Consider the following 20,591-nt stretch of genomic DNA (forward strand, 5'->3'; position numbering starts at 1 on the left):
AATAAATCATGGATATGTACATAAATGCTGTGGAGTAAATATCGAATGCTTAAAGGGTATGGATGCACGTGCATAGGCGACCCAGCAAGGAGAAGGAGTTGTGGTAAGAAGGCTTAATTGGCAAAGTTATGTTTACACCGTCCTGAGCATTGCAATACTCTATTTAATCTCCTTTCCTGTTATCTTTTTCATAGGTGGAATATGTGATCAAATGTGACATGTCCGCTCTGCAGAAGATTCTGTATCGCCATATGCAAGCCAAGGGAATTCTTCTCACAGATGGTTCGGAGAAAGACAAGAAGGTACCAAAGGACGAAGCTCACATTTAAGCCACCATAACGATTATTCTTATCCAACAGCCTATTGCATATATACCGCAAGGGTGGCTGCTTAACAGTGGAGTGTTTGCAGTGAACTTATTATGAGCCTTTTGCTGCTGTTTTAGTTAACAAAGGAAATCTAAGCGCAAAAAACCCACCACTTTAAGCCGTCATTGTAGCTACCTCATTGTTTTACTGTTTTTTCAGCTCTGCCTAAATGTGCAAGGCTGCAAAATTTGTGTTTTTGTTCGGTGGCAGAGTAGTATATGGGAACTCTTAAACCCAGTTTGAGAAATTGAGATAAAGGTTTTGTGCTTAGGCCAGCTCAGACCGCTTTTGAAGAATCATTCGCCTTGCAGTGCTACCAATTTCGTATGGTTATTCCCGCTAGTTAACATTTGGAGGTTTTGGCTGAAATAATACTAATATATTGTATTGCTCCTATCCAGAACTTGAGGCTGCTGTGAGGGGTATTTAGAGGCCACTTGTGAGTCCTTATTACCTCTGGTATCGGTTTCTAAGTGTAGTAACTTAGTTGCAAGCGTGTGAGTCAAGCATTTTTCTCTTTCATTACTCTTTTTCTTCATTACTAGGGGAAAGGAGGGGCTAAGACTCTTATGAACACAATCATGCAACTAAGAAAGATATGCAATCACCCATATATGTTTCAGCACATTGAGGTAAGTCTGTTTATGCAGTTGATCTGATGGATTATCCATGGGTAATATGACTGTATATTTTTGGCTAAAAATCCCAGTTCATTGTGTTCTCCCACCTGGTTTAGGATGGCGGATGTGACATTTTCTGTCAATGGGCACTTCAGCCTTTGAGGCAAGATGCCCATTAGCACACTGACATAATATCCCCCTCCTCTCCTTTCTACTCTCCTTCTTCCTCTTCCTCATCTGTTCCACAAGAGGCTCATTGCCTGAGAGGAAGGGGGAGCAGCTATTTTATTCCCATTGTACAGATGAGGTTATTGAGACTCAGCGAAGTTAAGTGACTTGCCCAAGGTCACACAGTAGGCAAATGGTGGAGGTGGGACTAGAACTCAGGTCTCCTAATTCCCAGTCTTGTGCTCTTTCCATCAGGCCATGTTCTGCACTCTCTCCTCAAATACATTGGTTCCATTTATTTATTTTTTTACCGGTCAAGGTAATGGTGATTAATTGAATTTGTCGAGCACTTTTGTTTTTTCCAAAGCACTTTTCACATCAATTATTTCATTTTGTCTTCACAATATTCCCGTTAAATAGGGAGAGGTGAGCGTTACCACCACCATTCTACATCTGTTCACTAATTTTGCTCTTTGTTGGTGTTTAATCACAGTCTTCCAAGTATTGTTAAATTAACTCCACCTCCATTTTTGTCACTGACACCTTAATAAATTATAGAATGCAGTAGTAACATCACAAAGACCGTGTCTGCTTTGGACAGAGTTACTGATGGAGTGTTACCATTTTGGCAGAATCCATCATATTAGGGTGATTTGCTACGTGCACTTTTTGCCATCGGATTGCGCGGAAGAGTTGGAACACATTAGCTTGAGGTCATAGTCAAGAGGTGTTGTCTCTTGATTAGCCATCAGTTTTGCCTTGTTTACAGCTGCTGCAGAGGGATAATGGTGAGTCCTCGCTGTCCTATCTCGCCATGCTAGCGTACGCCCTGAGTAACAGCAGCGAAGTGTTGTCCGGCAGTCAGGGGGCCATAACTTGAGTCAGGTTCCTGGCTGGATTCAGAGGCGGTATCCGGTTCCAAAAAATGCCGCTTCTCCTTGCCTGACATCATCTCCACAACCACTAACATTAGGTTTGGGCTCCTTATGTTCATCTCATACTGGTTAGGACCAAATGTCAGGCTCTCTACAGAAAAGTGATTTTTTTCAAAAAGATATGCCTGGCCTTTGCAGATGTGGACATGGAGTGCCACGAGGTTCATTTTCCAACCGAGTTTTATAGTTGTTACTCATTTGGAGAGTGTGAGGGGGGGAGGGTAGGTGGATGTAAGAAATATAAATAATTCATCACTCATTTCTCTTTTGTAGGAGTCCTTTGCTGAACATCTGGGCTACTCAAGTGGTGTCATCAATGGGTAATTTATTCTTTTTTATTTTGTGGCAAAAATTGTTTCTTTTGCCACAAAATCCTAACAGGTCTTATGCACACTGGCAATACACACAATACCTAACGATGCAGATAATAAAAAAAAACTAAATTGCCTGCCCCTAATTTTCTGTATTGGTCTGCCTTCCGTCTTAGAGCTCTACTGCATCTAGTTTTTAAACTCTTTCAGTATAAATAATTGTCCTAGGTAAATGACTGTTTAAAAACATATATCAATCAATCAGTCGTATTTATTGGATGCTTACTGTGTGCAGAGCACTGTACTAAGCGCTTGGGAAGTACAAGTTGGCAACATATAGAGACAGTCCCTACCCAACAGGGGGCTCACAGTCTAAAAGGGGGAGATTAGATTATATTCTAAAAGCAGAATATATCTGCTCTTATGTATATTGCTAAATGTTACTCCTGTGGTCTGAAAGACTTCTTGCAGCTTCATAAATTACTAAACTTAATCATATTTATTGAGCACTACTATGTGCAGAGCGCTCTACTAAATGCTTGGGAGAGTACAATATAACAGAGCTGGTCAACAGGTTCGCTGCCCACAAGGTGTTTACAATCTATAGGGGGAGGCAAGCATTAAAATAAATTACGGTTATGTGCATAAATGCTGTGGGGTGAATGAAGGGTATAAATCCAAGTTCAGGAGGTGCCTTAAGCAGTAAGAGAATATGGTTAATTAGGTTTCAAATAAATGACCGAATGACCGAAATAAATATTTCTTTTACAGAATTTGTTACAGTTGAATGTTCCCTACCTCACAGGTAGTTCACTGGAGGATGTCAGATAGACTACAGTGAAATTTAATTTTATGGACTACTACTGCCTAAGTAATGATTGAAAGTGGAGGCAGTCAGAGGGGAATCTGTTTTCCCAAAAAAAAAAAGGGATCCACGATTACTTTTAACTCTTACCCTTTCACTTCCCACCTCTTGCCCCTGATGACTCTGCCATGTATTTTGTTGACGAAACCAAAAGGCACACATGCCCCACAAATTCTTCCCCCCGATCACCCTATCTTGCATCTCAACCATCTCTCAAGAGGGGATCTCTCACCTGCTTTTGAAATTTTCCCCCTCCACCTGCACTCCCAGCCTCACCATTTTATCATCATCATCATCATCAATCGTATTTATTGAGCACTTACTATGTGCAGAGCACTGTACTAAGCGCTTGGGAAGTACAAATTGGCAACATATAGAGACAGTCCCTACCCAACAGTGGGCTCACAGTCTAAAAGGGGGAGACAGAGAACAAAACCAAACATACTAACAAAATAAAATAAATAGAATAGATATGTACAAGTAAAATAGAGTAATAAATATGTACAAACATATATACATATATAGAGGTGCTGTGGGGAAGGGAAGGAGGTAAGATGGGGGGGATGGAGAGGGGGACGAGGGGGAGAGGAAGGAAGGGGCTCAGTCTGGGAAGGCCTCCTGGAGGAGGTGAGCTCTCAGCAGGGCCTTGAAGGGAGGAAGAGAGCTAGCTTGGCGGAGGGGCAGAGGGAGGGCATTCCAGGCCCGGGGGATGATGTGGGCCGGGGGTCGATGGCGGGACAGGCGAGAACGAGGCCCAGTGAGGAGGTGAGCGGCGGCAGAGGAGCGGAGGGTGCGGGCTGGGCTGGAGAAGGAGAGAAGGGAGGTGAGGGAGGAGGGGGCGAGGTGATGGACAGCCTTGAAGCCCAGGGTGAGGAGTTTCTGCCTGATGCACAGATTGATTGGTAGCCACTGGAGATTTTTGAGGAGGGGAGTAATATGCCCAGAGCGTTTCTGGACAAAGATAATCCGGGCAGCAGCATGAAGTATGGATTGAAGTGGAGAGAGACACGAGGATGGGAGATCAGAGAGAAGGCTGATGCAGTAGTCTAGACGGCATAGGATGAGAGCTTGAATGAGCAGGGTAGCGGTATGGATGGAGAGGAAAAGGCGGATCTTGGCAATGTTGCGGAGCTGAGACCGGCAGGTTTGGGTGACAGCTTGGATGTGAGGGGTGAATGAGAGAGCGGAGTCGAGGATGACACCAAGGTTGCGGGCTTGTGAGACGGGAAGGACGGTAGTGCCGTCAACAGAGATGGGAAAGTCAGGGAGAGGACAAGGTTTGGGAGGGAAGACAAGGAGTTCAGTCTTCGACATGTTGAGCTTTAGGTGGCGGGCAGACATCCAAATGGAGATGTCCTGAAGGCAGGAGGAGATGCGAGCCTGGAGAGAGCAGGGGCAGAGATCTTACAAAAACACTGCACCCTTTCTTCTTTTCTCCCTGACCTCCATCGTCAAGGGCTCGTTCCATTCTGCCTTCAGAAGCACCCACGATTCCCCAGCCTAAAAATATCCTTCCTCTGAGCCCACTGCCCCATGCAGCCATTGTACCATCTCTCTCCTAGTAGTTCTAAACAAACTCCTATAATGGATTTGCCTCCACTTCTTCTTCCCAGACTCCCTTCTTGATGATGATGATGATGATGATGATGGCATTTATTAAGCACTTACTATGTGCAAAGCACTGTTCTAAGCACTGGGAAGGTTACAAGGTGATCAGATTGTCCCATGGGGGGCTCACAGTCTTAATCCCCATTTTACAGATGAGGTATCTGAGGCCCAGAGAAGTTAAGTGACTTGCCCAAAGTCACACAGCTGACAATTGGCAGAGCCGGGATTTGAACCCATGAACTCTGACTCCAAAGCCCGGGCTCTTTCCATTGAGCCACACTGCTTCTTGACTCTACAGTTGGGTTTTCAGCCCCTTCACTCCCCTGAGACCACTCTTTCCAAGGTCACTGATAACCTGCTTCTCTAATAACCTCAACTCCCTTGCTGTCCTATCGTCTCTCACACCCCCAACATCATAATCCTTCCCATCGCTCACGCTGGGGACCTTGGCATTTCCCTTGATTCCTCTCTTTCAGCCCCTATTTTCAGTGTGTCACTACATTGTGTCAGTTCTTCCTGCACGTTACCTCCTGAGTCCACCGCTACCTGTCCATCCGAACTGCTACCACACTGGTCCCAGCACTTATATTCCAACCTGACTATTAGCCTCCTCCCCGCCTCCATCCAGCCTCTTCTCTCGCCGACAACAATAATACTGACTGTAGTATTTGTTAAGTATTTAGTATGTGCCAAGCACTTTACTGCAGATTGGACACCGTCCCTGTTCCACCTGGGGCTCACAGTAGGCGGGAGAAGAGATCTTGATTCCCATTTTACAGGCGAGGAAACTGAGGCCCAGAGAAGTTAAATGACTTGCCCAAGGTCATACAGCAGGCACGTGGCAGAGCTGGGATTATAGCCCAGGTTTCCTCACTCTCAGTCCTGTTCTCTTTCCACTAAGCCACTTGCTGCCTGGATCTTTCCTACAACACCGTTCTGCTCATGTCACCCCACTCCTCAAAAACCTCCAATGATTGGCTAGTCCTCTCTGCAGAAAGCAGAAACTATTGTTTTAACTCTGCTCTCTCTTCCCCTCCGAAACATTTCTCCATCCTTATTGAGTCCCATTTCCCCATCCTGATTGAGTCCCATTTCCAGTGCCCTTGCCAGTTGTTTCAGATTTTTAGCTCTGTCCCCAAACCCCCTTCCTCCTACCCCATCTCCTGCCCATAATGGCCTGGTCATGTACTTTATTGAGAAAATTGAAACCATCAGGCGTGATCTCTCTAAAATCTCCCATGCTCCTCTCCAATCCCTCCCTTCTCAGTCAGTCAGTCAATCGTATTTATTGAGCACATACTGTGTGCAGAGCACTGTACCAAGTGCTTGGGAGAGTACAAAATAAAAATAGACACATTCCCTGCCCACAACGAGCTTACAGTCTAGAGGATGAGCTTACTGCCCCTTCTTTGACTCTCCCATCTTTCCCAGCAGTTGAGGAGTTCTCCACTTCATCTCAAATTCCACCCCCTCCACCTCCACCCTCCTCCTTTCGCACCTTAGTCAATCAATCATATTTAGTGAGTGCTTAGTGTGTGCAGAGCACTGTACTAAGCACTTGGTAGAGTACAATATAACAGAGTTGGTAGCCGGATTCCCTGCCTTCAACACTGGGCCCCTCCCTTCTTCGCTCTTTGACCGCCATCTTCAACAGTTCCCTCTCCAGTAGCTTCTTCCCCACTGTTTTCAACCATACTCATGTGTCCCCTATCCTAAAAAATAAAAAACCTCTCTCTTGAACCCACGACTTTTGGAAGCAGTGTGTTATAGCGTTCCCCCTTTCCATCCCCCCGATCTTACCTCCTTCCCTTCCCCACAGCACCTGTATATATGTATGTATGCTTGTACTTATTACTCTATTTATTTTACTTGTACACATCTATTCTGTTTATTTTATTTTGTTAATATGTTTGGTTTTGTTCTCTGTCTCCCCCTTCTAGACTGTGAGCCCACTGTTGGGTAGGGACTGTCTCTATATGTTGCCAACTTGTACTTCCCAAGTGCTTAGTACAGTGCTCTGCACACAGTAAGCGCTCAATAAATACAGTTGATTGATTGATTAATAGCAGGTAGAGCATGAACCTGGGAGTCAGAAGGTCATGAGTTCTAATTCCGGCTCTGCCACTTTTCTGCTGTGTGACCTTGGGCAAGTCACTTCACTTCTCTGGGCCTCAGTTACCTGATCTGTAAAATGGGGATTGAAACTGTGAGCCCCACGTGGGACAGGGACTGTGTCCAACCCGATTTGCTTGTGTCCACCTCAGTGCTTAGTACAGCGCCTGGCACATAGTAAGTGCTTAACAAATGCCATAAGTATTATTATCAACCCCCTTTCTCAGTCAGTCAGTGTCATTAAATCGAGTGCTATGTGCAGAACACTGTGCTAAGCACTTGGTAGAGTACAGTTTAGCAGAATTAGTGGAAACATTCCCTGTCCATAATGAGTTTGCAGTCTAGAGCGAGCTCATTCCCTCTTACCCTTCTGGTCCAAACTCCTTGAGTGAGTTGTGTACCCTCATTGCTTGCAATTCCTGTCCTCCAATTCTCTCCTTGACCCCTGGCTACCGCTCCCTTCACTCCATTGAAACTGCCCTCCCACAAGTCCCCAGTGATCTCCTTCATGCCAAATCCAATGGCCTCTACTCCATCCTATTCCTCCTCGACCTCTCAGCTGCCCTTGACATTGTGAATCAGCCCCCTTTCCTGGAAATATTATCCAACCTTGGCTTCACTGACACTGTCTTTCCTGGCTCTCCTTCTAGCTCTCTGGCCGCTCATTCTGAGTGTCTTTCACGGGCTCCTGCTCTCCCTCCCACTCCCTAACTGTGGGAGTCCATCAAAGCTCAGTTCTGAGTCTTTGTTTTTCATCTACACCCACTCCATTGGAGAACTCATTGGCTCCCATGGCTTCACCTACCATCTCAATGCAAATGAATCCCAGATCTCCCTCTCCAGCTCCAGATTTCTCTCCTCTGCAATCTCGTATTTCCTCCTGCCGTCACGACATCTCGGCTTGGATGTCCCACCGAGACCTCAAACTAAACTAGTCCAAAACAGCACTCCTCATCTTCCCCCCCCAAACCCTGTCCTCCCACTGACTTTCCTATCACTGTAGACAGCACCACCATCCTCTCTGTCTCACAAGCCTATTCAACTTGCATATTCCATCTTTCCCCAAATCCTGTTAGTTGTCCCTTCACAACATTGCTAGAACCTGCCTTTTCCTCACCATCCAATCTGCTACGATGTTAATCCAATCATGCATCCTATCCCACCTTAATTACTGCATCAGCCTTATTGCTGCCCTCTCTGCCTCCTGTCACTTCCCTACTTCATTCTGCTGCCCGGATCGTTTTTCTACAAAACCTTTCAGCCCATGTTTCCCCACTCCTCAAGAACTTCCAGTGGTTGCCCATCTAACTTCCTCAACAAACAGAAACTTCATACCATAGGCTTTAAAACATGCAATCACCTTTCCCCCTATTACCTTACCCCTCTGATTTCCTACTAGAATCAAGCCCACACATTTAACTCCTCTAAAGCCACCCTACTCGTGGTACCGTGTTCTCGTTTATCTCACTGCCGACCTCCCATCCACGTCCTGCCTCTGGCCTGGAACTCCCTCCCCCTTAATACACAACAGACAGTTACTCTCGCCACATTCAGAGGCTTATTTAAAGCATATCACCTCTAACAGCCTTCATTTCCTCTTCTCTCATTCTCTCCTGCATCGCCCTTGTACTTGAATTTGTAACTTTTAATTCACCGTACCCGTAGCCCCTCAGCATTTATGTACATATCTGTAATTTATTTCTATCAATGTTTGTCTCCCCTGTAGACTTCAAGCTCGTTGTGGGTAGGTAACGTATCTACCGACTCTGTCATATTGTATTCTCCCGAGCATTTAGTACAGTGCTCTGCACACAGTAGGCCCTTAATAAATATGATTAATTGATTAATTTGCTTTAAGACAATCAATCAATCGTATTGAGCGCTTACTGTGTGCAGAGCATTGTACTAAGCGCTTAGCACTGTACTCCAGAAGGCGGTCCTTTTTTTTTTCCCCTTTCATGGTACTTAAGTGCTTACTATGTGCCAGGTGCTGTACTAAGCGCTGGGATCGATATGAAGGTAATCAGGTTGGACGCTGTCCATATCCCACATGGGGCTCACAGTCTTAATCCCCATTTTACAGATTAGGGTTCTGAGGCACAAAGAAGTTAAATGACTTTCCCAGGGTCACACAGCCGACAAGTGGCGGAGTGTCCTTCCACCTAGTTATCCTCTCTCTTCTCACACTGCACCCAAGTTCACACCCTTTATTTTTCTTAAGCCAGCCTACTCACATTGTACGCCTTTATTGTCTCTTTCCTGTCACTTGTGATCTCTTGTTCACCCCCTCCTTTCTACGTGGAAAAACCTCTCACTTCACATCTGGCAGGTCATTGCTCTCCCATCTTCAAAAGCCCTCCTAAAATCACATCTCCTTTCAGGCTGTAACCATTCAATTTCCCGTCTCCCCATTATTTTTCCCCCACAACTGTCACTTCAGTGCTTCAATGTTCAATGTTCACTTCAGTGTTCATTCATTCATTGTATTGTGTTCAATGCACCGTACTAAGCACTTGGGAGAGTACAATAGACACATTCCCTGCCCTCAATGAGATTACATCCACATCCCCTATACACCGGGTATTCATTCATTCAGTCATATTTATTCATTCATTCAATCGTATTGAGCGCTTACTGTGTGCAGAGCACTGTACTAAGCGCTTGGGAAAGTACAATACAGCAATAAAGAGAGATAATCCCTGCCCACCAAGAGCTCACAGTCTGGGGGCAGGGGGGTACTCTGCTACATAGCAATTAGATAGATATCTCTATACTCTATTGTTTTTTCTTCAAATGATATTTGTTAAATACTTAACCGTGTACCAGACACTATACTAAGCGCTGGGGTAGAAAGAAGATAATCAGGTTGGACACACTCCATGTCCCACACGGGGATCACAGTCTTAATCCCCATTTCCAGATGAGGTAACTGAGGCACAGAGAAGTTAAGTGACTTGCCCAGGGTCACACACTAGACAAGTGGCAGAGCTGAGATTAGAACCCAGAGCCTCTGACTTCCAGTCCCATGCTCTTTCCACGCGGCCTCACTGTCCGTCTCCGCTTTTGGGTTGCAAGCCTTTTGAAGGCAGGGATCATGTCGGCTAAATCTGCCGTTCTCTTCCAAGTACTTAAGTACAGAGCTCTGCATGGAGTAAGCACTCAATAATTGCTATTGATTGATTGAGTTTTGTAACCCCTAACCAGTGTTGATGTATAAAGGAAGGGTTGATTATTTGGAAGAGATGTATGCTAAATTTTTTTTAATGGCATCTATTAAGCGCTTACTATGTGCAGAGCACTGTTCTAAGCGCTGGGGAGGTTACAAGGTAATCAGGTTGTCCCACGGGGGGCTCACAGTCTTCATCGCCATTTTACAGATGAGGTAACTGAGGCAGAGAGAAGTGAAGTGACTTGCCCAAAGTCACACAGCTGACAATTGGTGGAGCTGGGATTTGAACCCATGACCTCTGACTCCAAAGCCCATGCTCTTTCCACTGAGCCATGCTGCTTCTAAATAAAAATATCCTTGTACATAATTCATAAGTAGAATATTTTCAAAATATTTTCAAAGAACTATTGTTGTGCCTTTATTTTTCCCTCCCTGTCTTATGTACACAATGTAGTCTGTACCACTGTTGGATCAGAATAAGAAAAATGAAAGAATATCTGAACTATGTGTCACTCATCTGTACCATGATTTTCAGTATAGTAACAAATGAACATTGTTTTTGTTTTTGTTTTTTTTCTGGAACAGAGCCGAGTTATATCGGGCCTCAGGGAAGTTTGAACTACTTGATCGGATTCTACCAAAGTTAAGAGCCACTAACCACCGTGTATTACTCTTCTGCCAAATGACTTCACTCATGACCATTATGGAGGACTACTTTGCTTTTCGGAACTTCCTTTACCTACGCCTTGATGGTGAGTTCAGTAGGAAGTGAGGCACATAAAAGTTGTGCAGTGAAAAATGTGAAGAGATACTAGGCACTTAAGATTCAGCCACAACAACAACAACAACAACAAAAAAAAACAAGCAAAAGAGAAGAAATAACAACCAGGGTGCAGGTGATCTAGATTGTAATTTTCAACTCCCGGAGCTTAGCAGGAGCAAAACTCAAATGAACCACACAGCTGTTTTCTCCACTCGGGGATTGTAACAAATGAATCTTCACGTAATTGTCAAATATTAAAACTAATTGTTCTTGAGGGTGCTTAGGTCTGCATACGGCAAAAGGCTAATGGAATTTGCTTGTTAACAGTACTAACAGTGGCCCCACTCAATAGACAGCTAATGAAAGAGGTAGTTCAGCATGGCAGAGCTGGAATGTTTTATGTTGTGCCTGTGGAGAAAGGGTGGAATTTCTAAAGGGTTGCTTCCTGACAGACTCCTGGCCCCGCATGCCTGCAGCTGTGGAATGGAGGTGCTGGCAGTCCCGTTCTCACCTCCCCCAGTGTAAATTCTGGAAACTATCCTCAGGCCACCCAGCTGTTCGGAGGATGAGGACACCAAATAGGGGCTTTGGGCACTTCAGCTAATGTCTACATTACATTTGGTGGAGGCATGCCCCTGCAGGGTGGATTATCTCACAGCCCTGGATTTGGAACAGAGAAGACCCACACCTGCATCCCTCCACTCCCAAATCCAGTTTTCTTCCTCTGCCATGTGTGTCAAACCCTGTGAACATGAACAGTCCTACATCAACCCTTATTTGAGCATGGCCATAAGGCCTTCATGGAAACTGTCTGCAGATAGTTCTTTATTTTTAAATTTGACATATTTATGTGGTCCTCTCATTGTGGACAGGGGATGTGTCTGTTTATTGTTATATTGTACTCTCCCAAACGCTTAGTACAGTGCTCTTCCCAAAGTGAGTGCTCAGTAAAGTGAGGTGTACTCATTTTTTATGATAAATAGCAGAGAGTAAAAATATCTCATCGTAGAACTTAATGATTTATCCATCTAAAAGCGACCAGGCATTGCAGACAAGGAAGATTCACCTTTTTGAGATCTGCCTTTTTGAGATCAAGTATAAACTGTAAATAGGCATTTCCTAAATGGTTGCTACGGAAATATGCATATGTAAACACGTGGGAGAGTACAGGAGAAGTAAAAGATTTAGTCCCTGGTCAACTGAGAAATAAGTGCTTGTCAAAATGATGCAAGCAGTGAAAAATCACATAAGCATTCAAGGACTAATGAATAATCAGTCTCTAATTCTGTGTTGGTGGTTCAGAGGTTGTGCCCTATCACAGGAGAAGGGATGAGAATATGGGCAGCTAATTTCAGATTTATGTTCATTGAAGGGTAGAAAACTGTCAAATAGAGAAATTTAGTTTTTAATTTAAAGTACTTTTGTGTCTTCCCCCCCTAAATTTCAATACTTTTTTTCTTCTACCTGTGCTTTAGACTTGTTGCCGATCTTTTTTAGCATACTTTTGTGGCCCCCTAAATTTCTCTACTTTTTCCTTTTATTTGTGCTTTTGTTGTTGATCTTTTTTTAGTTAAAACGTTTTTGAGTTAGAGTACAACACTGTCAAGCTGTTTCCACTTGTGAAGTCATCTATGTGATGTTCCTATTTTTAAGAGTTTGTTTGCATTTCTAATTTTGATTTTCCACATACAAAGTTTTCCATACTGAGTAATTAGTACCTGTTTTTTTTCAAAAGGCCTTGTACAGAAAAAGGGTTTAGAGTAAGTCAAAGTTTATGTCAGGCCAAAACTTGCCGATTTTTTCCTTTCTTTAGCTTTCAAGCCAGTTTCCCTTCAGTCACTCCTGTTAGTTCCTGTGACAGGACCTTTGGGTTTTTTTTTTTTTTTCTGAACTACATTATGAAAACAACTTTGAGGATTTCAGATTGTTTTCCCTCTTCTACCTTAAATAGGGGTAGCTGCTTTTTTTATGTTTTTTTTTTTCCTGGGCATATTTTAAATGATGAAGTAAGTTGTATTCCAGACACTGTGTTAATGCGGTATTATGTTTGAGATGGATTAATCAGAAAGTTCCAAAGTAAGATCATTTTACTGTTTGGCCTTTGTCTAATTTCCCAACTTGCTCCATGTGTTTTGTTTGCTCTTCCTTTGACCTATATCCTCTGTTCCTCAGAGGCTAAAAATGTTATTCTTAGCTTGGTAACTGAAATTGTCACCGCCCTCCTCAAAAATCTCCCGTGTTTGCCTATAACCTCCATATCAACCAGAAGCTCCTCACTATTGGCTTCAAAGCTCTCCATCACCTTGCCCCCTCCTACCTCATCTCCCTTCTCTCTTTCTACAGCCCAGCCCGCACACTCCGCTCCTCTGGTGCTAACCTCCTCACTGTGCCTCCTTCTCTCCTGTCCCACCGTCGACCTCTGGCCCACATCCTACCTCTGGCCTAAAATGCCCTCCCTCCTCAAATCCGCCAAACAATCACACTTCCCCGACCTTCAAAGCCCTCCTGAAGGCTCACCTCCTCCAGGAGGCCTTCCCCAACTAAGCCCCCCCTTTCCTCAGCTCCCCCTCCCCATCACCCCAACTCACTCCCTTTGCTCTACCCCCCCTCCCCGCCCCACAGCACTTGTGTATATATGTACATATCTCTAATTCTATTTATTCATATTAATGCCTGTTTACTTGTTTTAATGTGTAAATATATGTATATATATACATCAGTAATTCTGTTTATATTGATGCTATTGCTACCTGTTTATTTGCTTTGATTTCTGTCTCCCCCTTCTAGACTGTGAGCCTGTTGTGGGCAGGGATTGTCTCTCTTTGTTGCTGAATTGTACTTTCCAAGCACTTAGTACAGAGCTCCGCACACAATAAGAGCTCAATAAATACTACTGAATGAATGAATGAATGAATGGAGACCCTCATATTCCAAAGAAATCCAAGCAACAGTCAACATGGTCTGTGCAGTGTATTGATTTCTTGCCATTCACAATACACTTTACCCATTTAATGTCCTGGAATTCCTTTTCAAAAAGTGACACTCATTAAGAATGTGAGGGAATCATAAATTTGGATCCTCTTCGAACTACTTCTAAGATGGCAGAACCCTTGCTTTTACTTTAGACGCGTTTAAACCTTTAGTCATTCCCTGAGTAAAGCACATTTTCAAAGGCACCGTTGCTTAGTGGATAGTGCACAGGCTTGGGAGTCAGGACTGAATTCTAGTTCTGATTCCGTCACTCGTCCGCTATGTATGACCTTGGGCAAGTCACTTAACTCTACTGTCCCTTAGGTACCTCATCTGTAAAATGGGGATTAAGACTGTGAACCCCATGTGACATGGACTGTGTCCAACCTGATTATGTCTAATCTACCCCAGCACTTAGTACAGTGCCTTCAGTGCTTAACAAATACCATAAAAAAGCAACTATAAGTATTTTTCTTCTCAAACAATCATAATGAAATTCTTTCTCTTTATTACCCAAATAAAAGTTTTATTACTTGCCAGTCATATAAGGAACACTGTGATTCCTCGTAGAAATGAAGAGGGAGACCATGTTTTTAAAGTACTGTAAACTCCTTGGCTCAATATCATTAGTTAAATTGAACACCACTTGTACATTTTCAAAAAAAAGTTTGACTTGGGTATAAAGAAAATAGAAATGTTTAGTGGTTCTATTTGGTATATTCAGTACACAAATTTCAAATGAAAATATTGATCAAAATTTTTTCAGATACAGTAGTTTTTCCACGTAACATTATATATCAGTATGTGAGCTTTCAAATGCATAGATTTGGGCACTTTTAAATTTTGTTGGTTAAAGGAAAATGACCTTCTGATAAGATTGTTTAAAAGTGTGCTTTGAGATTATCATAATGCAAAAGATGAGTTAACTAAAACTTCCTATTCAAAATGTTACTTCAGTGGATGACTTGAGCAAGTGTTAGTGGAGAAATTTTTTAGAAGGCAATTAAAACCTGGATTAAAGTTAGCCAGTACGAACATTTAACTACATCATTCACTTGAAAATTATCTCAATCACACGTGAGTTCATTATTCATTATCTCTTTGAAATATCTAGTTTCAAATTGATAATGCCATGAATCTATTACTACTGCTACCAAATACCTTAAGTCCTATGCCATCTGCAGTAAGCATTAGGCTTGGATCATTTCCATTCATTATCATTTGCATCTTCCCACGAAGTAGAGAAGAACTGATTATCAGCAAAGATATTGGCCCACCCCTCACTAATGAAGACCCTCTAGATAGCTGGTTTTTGGAGCTCAGAATTGACTTTACTGATGATGATAAGGTTTTTATCAGTGAGTGAGAGCAAGTGTGATAAGGCTGATGCCTTTCTGATTATGTTTTTGCACCTCCGGTTAAAATCCAACATTCTCTGTTGAGCGTAGTTTTGGGGAATTGGGCCATTTTGAAAGTAGCCTTAAAAATTGTATCATTTGGGGTGAGTAGGGTGTTCTAAAATAAGTTTTTTTCACCTTCCAGACTACCAAACTCAGCGTGTTCAGAACTTTATAAATAACATGCCAGACTTTTTTCATTCATATACTTCTAGACTTCAGACTTCTAGATTTTAAGATTCAAATGTTTCAGTTTTGCAGATTTAAATGAGGGACACCACAAATACGGATCTTCTGTTGAAAATATTTTAGGGTTCTTCTGAACTTTTGGTCCTGATTTTACAGCCAGGGATACATCAGTGTATTTTATTCTTAGCCCTACTAATTGGTTTATTCATTCATTCAGTCATGTTTATTAAGCGCTTACTCTGTGCAGAGCACTGTACTAAGCGCTTGGAAAGTACAGTTCAGCAACAGTTAGAGATAATCCCTGCCCACAATGGGCTCTCAGTCTAGAAGTGGGGAGAATCTTCTTATTAAACATATTATCCTCGGAAATGTGACTTTTGTCAGATGTTTAGATTTGATTCCAGTATATTCTGGAGTTGAACTTTTGCCCTTAAATTTGCCACAGTTTGCTGTATTTACTCCAAGATTTCAGAACACAGATAACAGTGACTGTAGAGATTCATGGGCAGACAGCCCATATTTGAAAAGCCTGGCTTTTAGGTCTTTTTCCCTAACAGTTTTTCATTTGGGTTAGTGTGATACTTTTCCATACATGTAACTGGAAGAAAGAGGTGAAACAAGGATAATACTGTTGTAAGAGCAAAGCCTTGTATGAATGTTCCCCCCCTTCATCAGTCTCTCTGAAGTACCTAAATGTTGTTAACACCATTTAGAAAGAATATACTGAGCTACAGAGATTTTATAGTAACCGTGAGAAAACTGGAAACTTGTTGGGTAGGGCCCATCTCTATATGTTGCCGATTTGTACTTCCCAAGTGCTTAGTACAGTGTTCTGCACACAGTAAGAGCTCAATAAATGCGATTGAATGAATGAATGAAAGAAAACAATAAAATTCAGATTCTCTCCAGGGATATATACCTTTCTCTGGGGATGTCTTGATTACTAGGGCCCTTGCCATTTAAAAGTGTTATTCTTGGAGAGCAATTTTTGTTTGTTTTTTTTAAAACTGTAAGAGCATCACTGTACAGAAATCAGTGGATTGTAATATTCACACAGATTTCAAGGACCTTAAACTATTCTTAAAACCCATTTTTTGGTGCAAACCCTGGGAATGTGGTTTTAGTTTTTCCTATGCCCATTTGTTATTTTGCCTTAAAGATTACCTACAGTGCTTTAGTACTTTTAAAATAGTCTCCAGACTCAATGGGGTGACCTATCTTCAAGATATTTAAAGGACAGATTCCTGTCACTGTTAGTCAATCAGTAGTATTTATCAAGTGCTTATTGAGAACATTGTACTAAGTACTTGGAAACACAATTGGTAGATGTAATCTCTGCCCAGAAGGAGCTTACAGTCTACAGGGGGAGACAGACAATCAAATTGGTTGATTGGTTGATAGGGAAAATGATTTCAGGATATGGGCTACTTAAGAAAGCGAAACAGGGCGTTGACCACAGATACAAAATGGAATGTCCTTATGTTTCTTAGACTGATGTCTCAAGACAGTTTCGCAAACAAGCAAAAATGATGTACCTCCACAAAATTGCTCACCGACCCACCTCAAGAGGCTCATAGGCAGTCAAAGAAAATGAGCTTCTTTTCCCCTACTCTCCCATCATTCAGGGTTATTCACTTTGAGAAAGTGGCTAGTCACAAGCCTGCTTTAAGGTGATTATGACAATAGCCACATAAATCTTTTCTAGGTTTTTGTTTTGTGTTTTTGTTTTGTGTTCTTGTTTTTTTTCTCCGAAGGTGAGTAAGGGACACGCCAGATGATCACTCTGGTATCCGCTCCCGGATACCCTCCGGACTCGCCTTGTAAAGCTTGAGGGGCTGCCTCCCTTGATAGCATGCAGTCTGGCCAGAAAGAGGTCAGTCTCTGTCCCTCCCATGTACCTAGGGAGGCTGGCCCATTCTCCCCTCCAGTTTCCTTCCTGACGCCTTGCTGAGAAGACTGCAGAGACTCTCCTCAGGTAAGCTTACTTAGTCTGGGCTTGAGGAGGGTGTCACATGCCCCTCCTCCGCCCCCCCCCCCCCTTCCCCTCCCCTACTAATCCATTGACAGGCCATTCTGCAAAAGCCTGCAGGACTTCAGTCCTCCCATGTTAATGCTGGCCCCTTCCATTCACCCTAGGGTCAAAAGGAGGGAAGTTGTTCCCACCCCCTAACTCACTGGCTTAAGGGCGTTCCCTCACTGGGGTCTGCCTGGGCCCCAGCCAATCCCGCACTCCTTCCACCTTATAATGGACTTGGGGGATTTATCCCAAAGTCCTCTGTTAGCCCTGCGAATTTCTTTGGCTCCTAGACAGATTCTGGAGACTATTCTAGTTGACTGTGAAACTGTAGATCATCTCAGGCTCTCAGGTCCTGCTGGCTGGAACCTCCATTCCTGTTTCTCCCTGCCACTCAATACTGTGGGGTAGGGGAGGGTTCCCAGTCCTTGGGTTCAGGACTCCCTCCCTAGCCACAGCTCCTCTGTTCCTTCTTTCCTTTGGAGGAAACCAGTTTGGCTAGTATAGCCTAGCCCAGCCAGCCCACTACCTGTCTTTGCACTGGGAACTCCTGGCTTTCTCTTCTCAGCCTGCTATCTGGGGAGACAGCCCCGATCACATATACAAAGGGACCTAGACTAGGGCAGAGTTCAAAAGCTTATTGTAAGCCCTTAGTTTCTGCTCCTCTCTGGGGCTGGAGGTTCCATCCTTCCAGCTGGCTGCCATATAGCATCGCAGTTCTTAGTGCTTATGCACACGTTGGGCAGATGTCCCCACAGATACTATTTTCAGTTGCTTGTGTCTTCCTTCTTTCTTTAAAAAGGAGTAGGATGAAAACGGCCAATTTGTTCAATAACTAGATCTTGTATTTTGTTGGGTTGTTTTTTCCCCCCTAACGCCGTGACACTATTTCCTAAAACAAATTGACCAAACTTAAGTGAGTATGCTCCTTCCCCACCTTATCAAGGTGATGATAACCTTGATGATACCTTATGTTGCCAACTTGTACTTCCCAAGCGCTTAGTACAGTGCTCTGCACACAGTAAGCGCTCAATAAATATGATTGGTTGATTGATTGATGAGGTTACCTGGGTCTTTCCACTAGGCCACGCTGCTTCTCCTTGAAGGATCTGTTCAAGCTTAACTGCCAATCAAAACCCCTCCTACACCTGGAGATATTAATGCTACTCTCACCTAGCTGACCAAGCCTCCGTTTGATTCCCTACATTGTTGTGGCCTTAAATTCCTCATCTGGAGTGTTGTGCTTTTGGTGGTCATCACCTGAATCTCACCCCCTACCCCCAACACACACACACACACACACACACACACACACACACACATTTAGGAGCTCAAATGCTGACAATTCCCATCCTTACTGGTGTCTTTGAGAAAGCCAAAGTAGTTTCCGGCCTTTACCGTCAACCAGGAGATCATTTTGGCCCTCCTTCTTTATGAACGCTAAACCTCAAAGTGAGGCCACCCTCCATACTCTGGATATCAAGAGGGTGGTCCTTTGCTCTTTATATCACTCCAAAGCATTCAGGGTTAAGTGACTCTTGGTCTCCTGTGTGTCTAGCTTCATGGTGCAGGCCGGTGAAAAGATTCGTAGAATACAGTCATTTTTATAATGAAGCGGTGGGGCTCACCCTCCCAGGGAGAGTCTCAGTTCAGGCCGTTGGGTCGAGCAGCCAACGCAGTGGCTCTGAGCAATTTCTCCATAGAAGGCTGACAGATGTTCTACTCGATTTACGTTCATCAACCATGGTTACTTGGATATGACCTCGAGGGACAAGGTCTATTTTGGAATTTCCACCCAGAGTGATCATCATCTGGCATGTCCCTTTCCCGCCTTCAGAAAAACAAAGTTTACTTCCCTAACCTGAGTTCTTCGAAGGTGTGTAGGCCTGTCAGATGATCACACCTGCTCTCTCCTCCTGCCCCTCCCCACCCAACACACACAGATGCGCACACACTCCCCAAAGACATTGCTTGTTTCTTTTTGTGTTTTCTTCAGCAGGGCCCCCACTCTCTTTCAGGAAACTGGAGGGGAGAAGGGCCAGCCTCCATAGGAACACGGGAGGGACTGAGGTTGAATTTTTTCGGGTCAGACTGTCTCTCCAGAGAGGTGGCAACTTAAGCTTTACAAGGACGAGCCGAGAGGATATCCAGGAGCGGCGACCAGAGTGAACATCTGGCATGTCTACATACCTTCGGAGAATTCCTCCCAAGCTAATCTAGCAGAACCACGCTGGTGACTCTCCTCCTCACTGGTGTCCCCACCTCCAGCATCTCCCCCCTTCAACCCCTATCCCATGCTGCTGTAGGAATCGTCTTCTTGCAGCATCTTTTTTATGGTGTTTAAGTGCTTACGAAGGGTCAGGCACTCTTCTAAGTGCTCCTCCCAAACTGTAAATGATTATCCAGCTCCCTCCACATCAAGCAGCCTTGGCTTCAAGGCTCTTGACCCACTACCCCCCAGCCCATACTCTTTTCTCCTCCCACAGTCACCTTCTAGCTTTACCACGCTCTGGACTCTCCCACTTCTGTTCCTTAGCTTGTGCGGTTCCCCCCAGCTTGGAACGCCCTTCCCCCTGCAAATTCCACCAAGCCACCAGGAAGCCTTCCTAAAACCTAAATAATTGTGAAATTAGTTAATCACTTACTGAGTTCCAAGCACTATACTGAGCCCTGGAGAAGATAGAAGATAATCAGGTTGGGCATGGTCCTTTTCCCACATGGGGTGCCCCCCCCCCCTTTTTTTTTACTATGGTATTGATCAAGTACTTACTCTGTGCCAGGCACTGTACTAAGCACAGATACAAGCTAATCAGGTTGGACGCAGTCCACGTCCCATATGGGACTCACAGTCTTAATCGCCATTGTGATGAGGTAACCGAGGCACAGAGAAGTGAAGGTCACACAGCAGACCAGTGTCAGAGCGGGATTAGAATCCAGGTCCTTCCAACTCCCAGGCCCGTGTTCTATCCAGTAGACTATGCTGTTTCTCAAGCACTTCTCCAGGAGCCCTTCTCCAATTAATTTACAGCATCTCAGTCATGTCAAACCAACACTCACCTCTTTACTTTGATCCTATCATCAGCACTCATGTGCATATGTTTT

At 43.9% G+C, this 20,591-nt stretch overlaps 1 protein-coding gene across 7 annotated transcripts in view; it reads left to right on the top strand.

Annotated features, from left to right (window-relative positions):
* Window positions 1-20,591, top strand: part of SMARCA2 (SWI/SNF related, matrix associated, actin dependent regulator of chromatin, subfamily a, member 2) — a 179,835-nt gene that overhangs the window by 82,456 nt on the left and 76,788 nt on the right. For all 7 annotated transcript variants that reach the window (XM_038769627.1, XM_038769629.1, XM_038769625.1 and 4 more), the window contains 4 exons: window positions 195-302; window positions 914-1,000; window positions 2,365-2,411; window positions 10,742-10,908. In XM_038769627.1, coding sequence (XP_038625555.1) covers window positions 195-302; window positions 914-1,000; window positions 2,365-2,411; window positions 10,742-10,908 — 409 coding nt within the window. The remainder of the gene's footprint in view (window positions 1-194; window positions 303-913; window positions 1,001-2,364; window positions 2,412-10,741; window positions 10,909-20,591) is intronic.

Source organism: Tachyglossus aculeatus, chromosome X4 (genome assembly GCF_015852505.1).
Source record: "Tachyglossus aculeatus isolate mTacAcu1 chromosome X4, mTacAcu1.pri, whole genome shotgun sequence".
Taxonomy (NCBI): domain Eukaryota; kingdom Metazoa; phylum Chordata; class Mammalia; order Monotremata; family Tachyglossidae; genus Tachyglossus; species Tachyglossus aculeatus.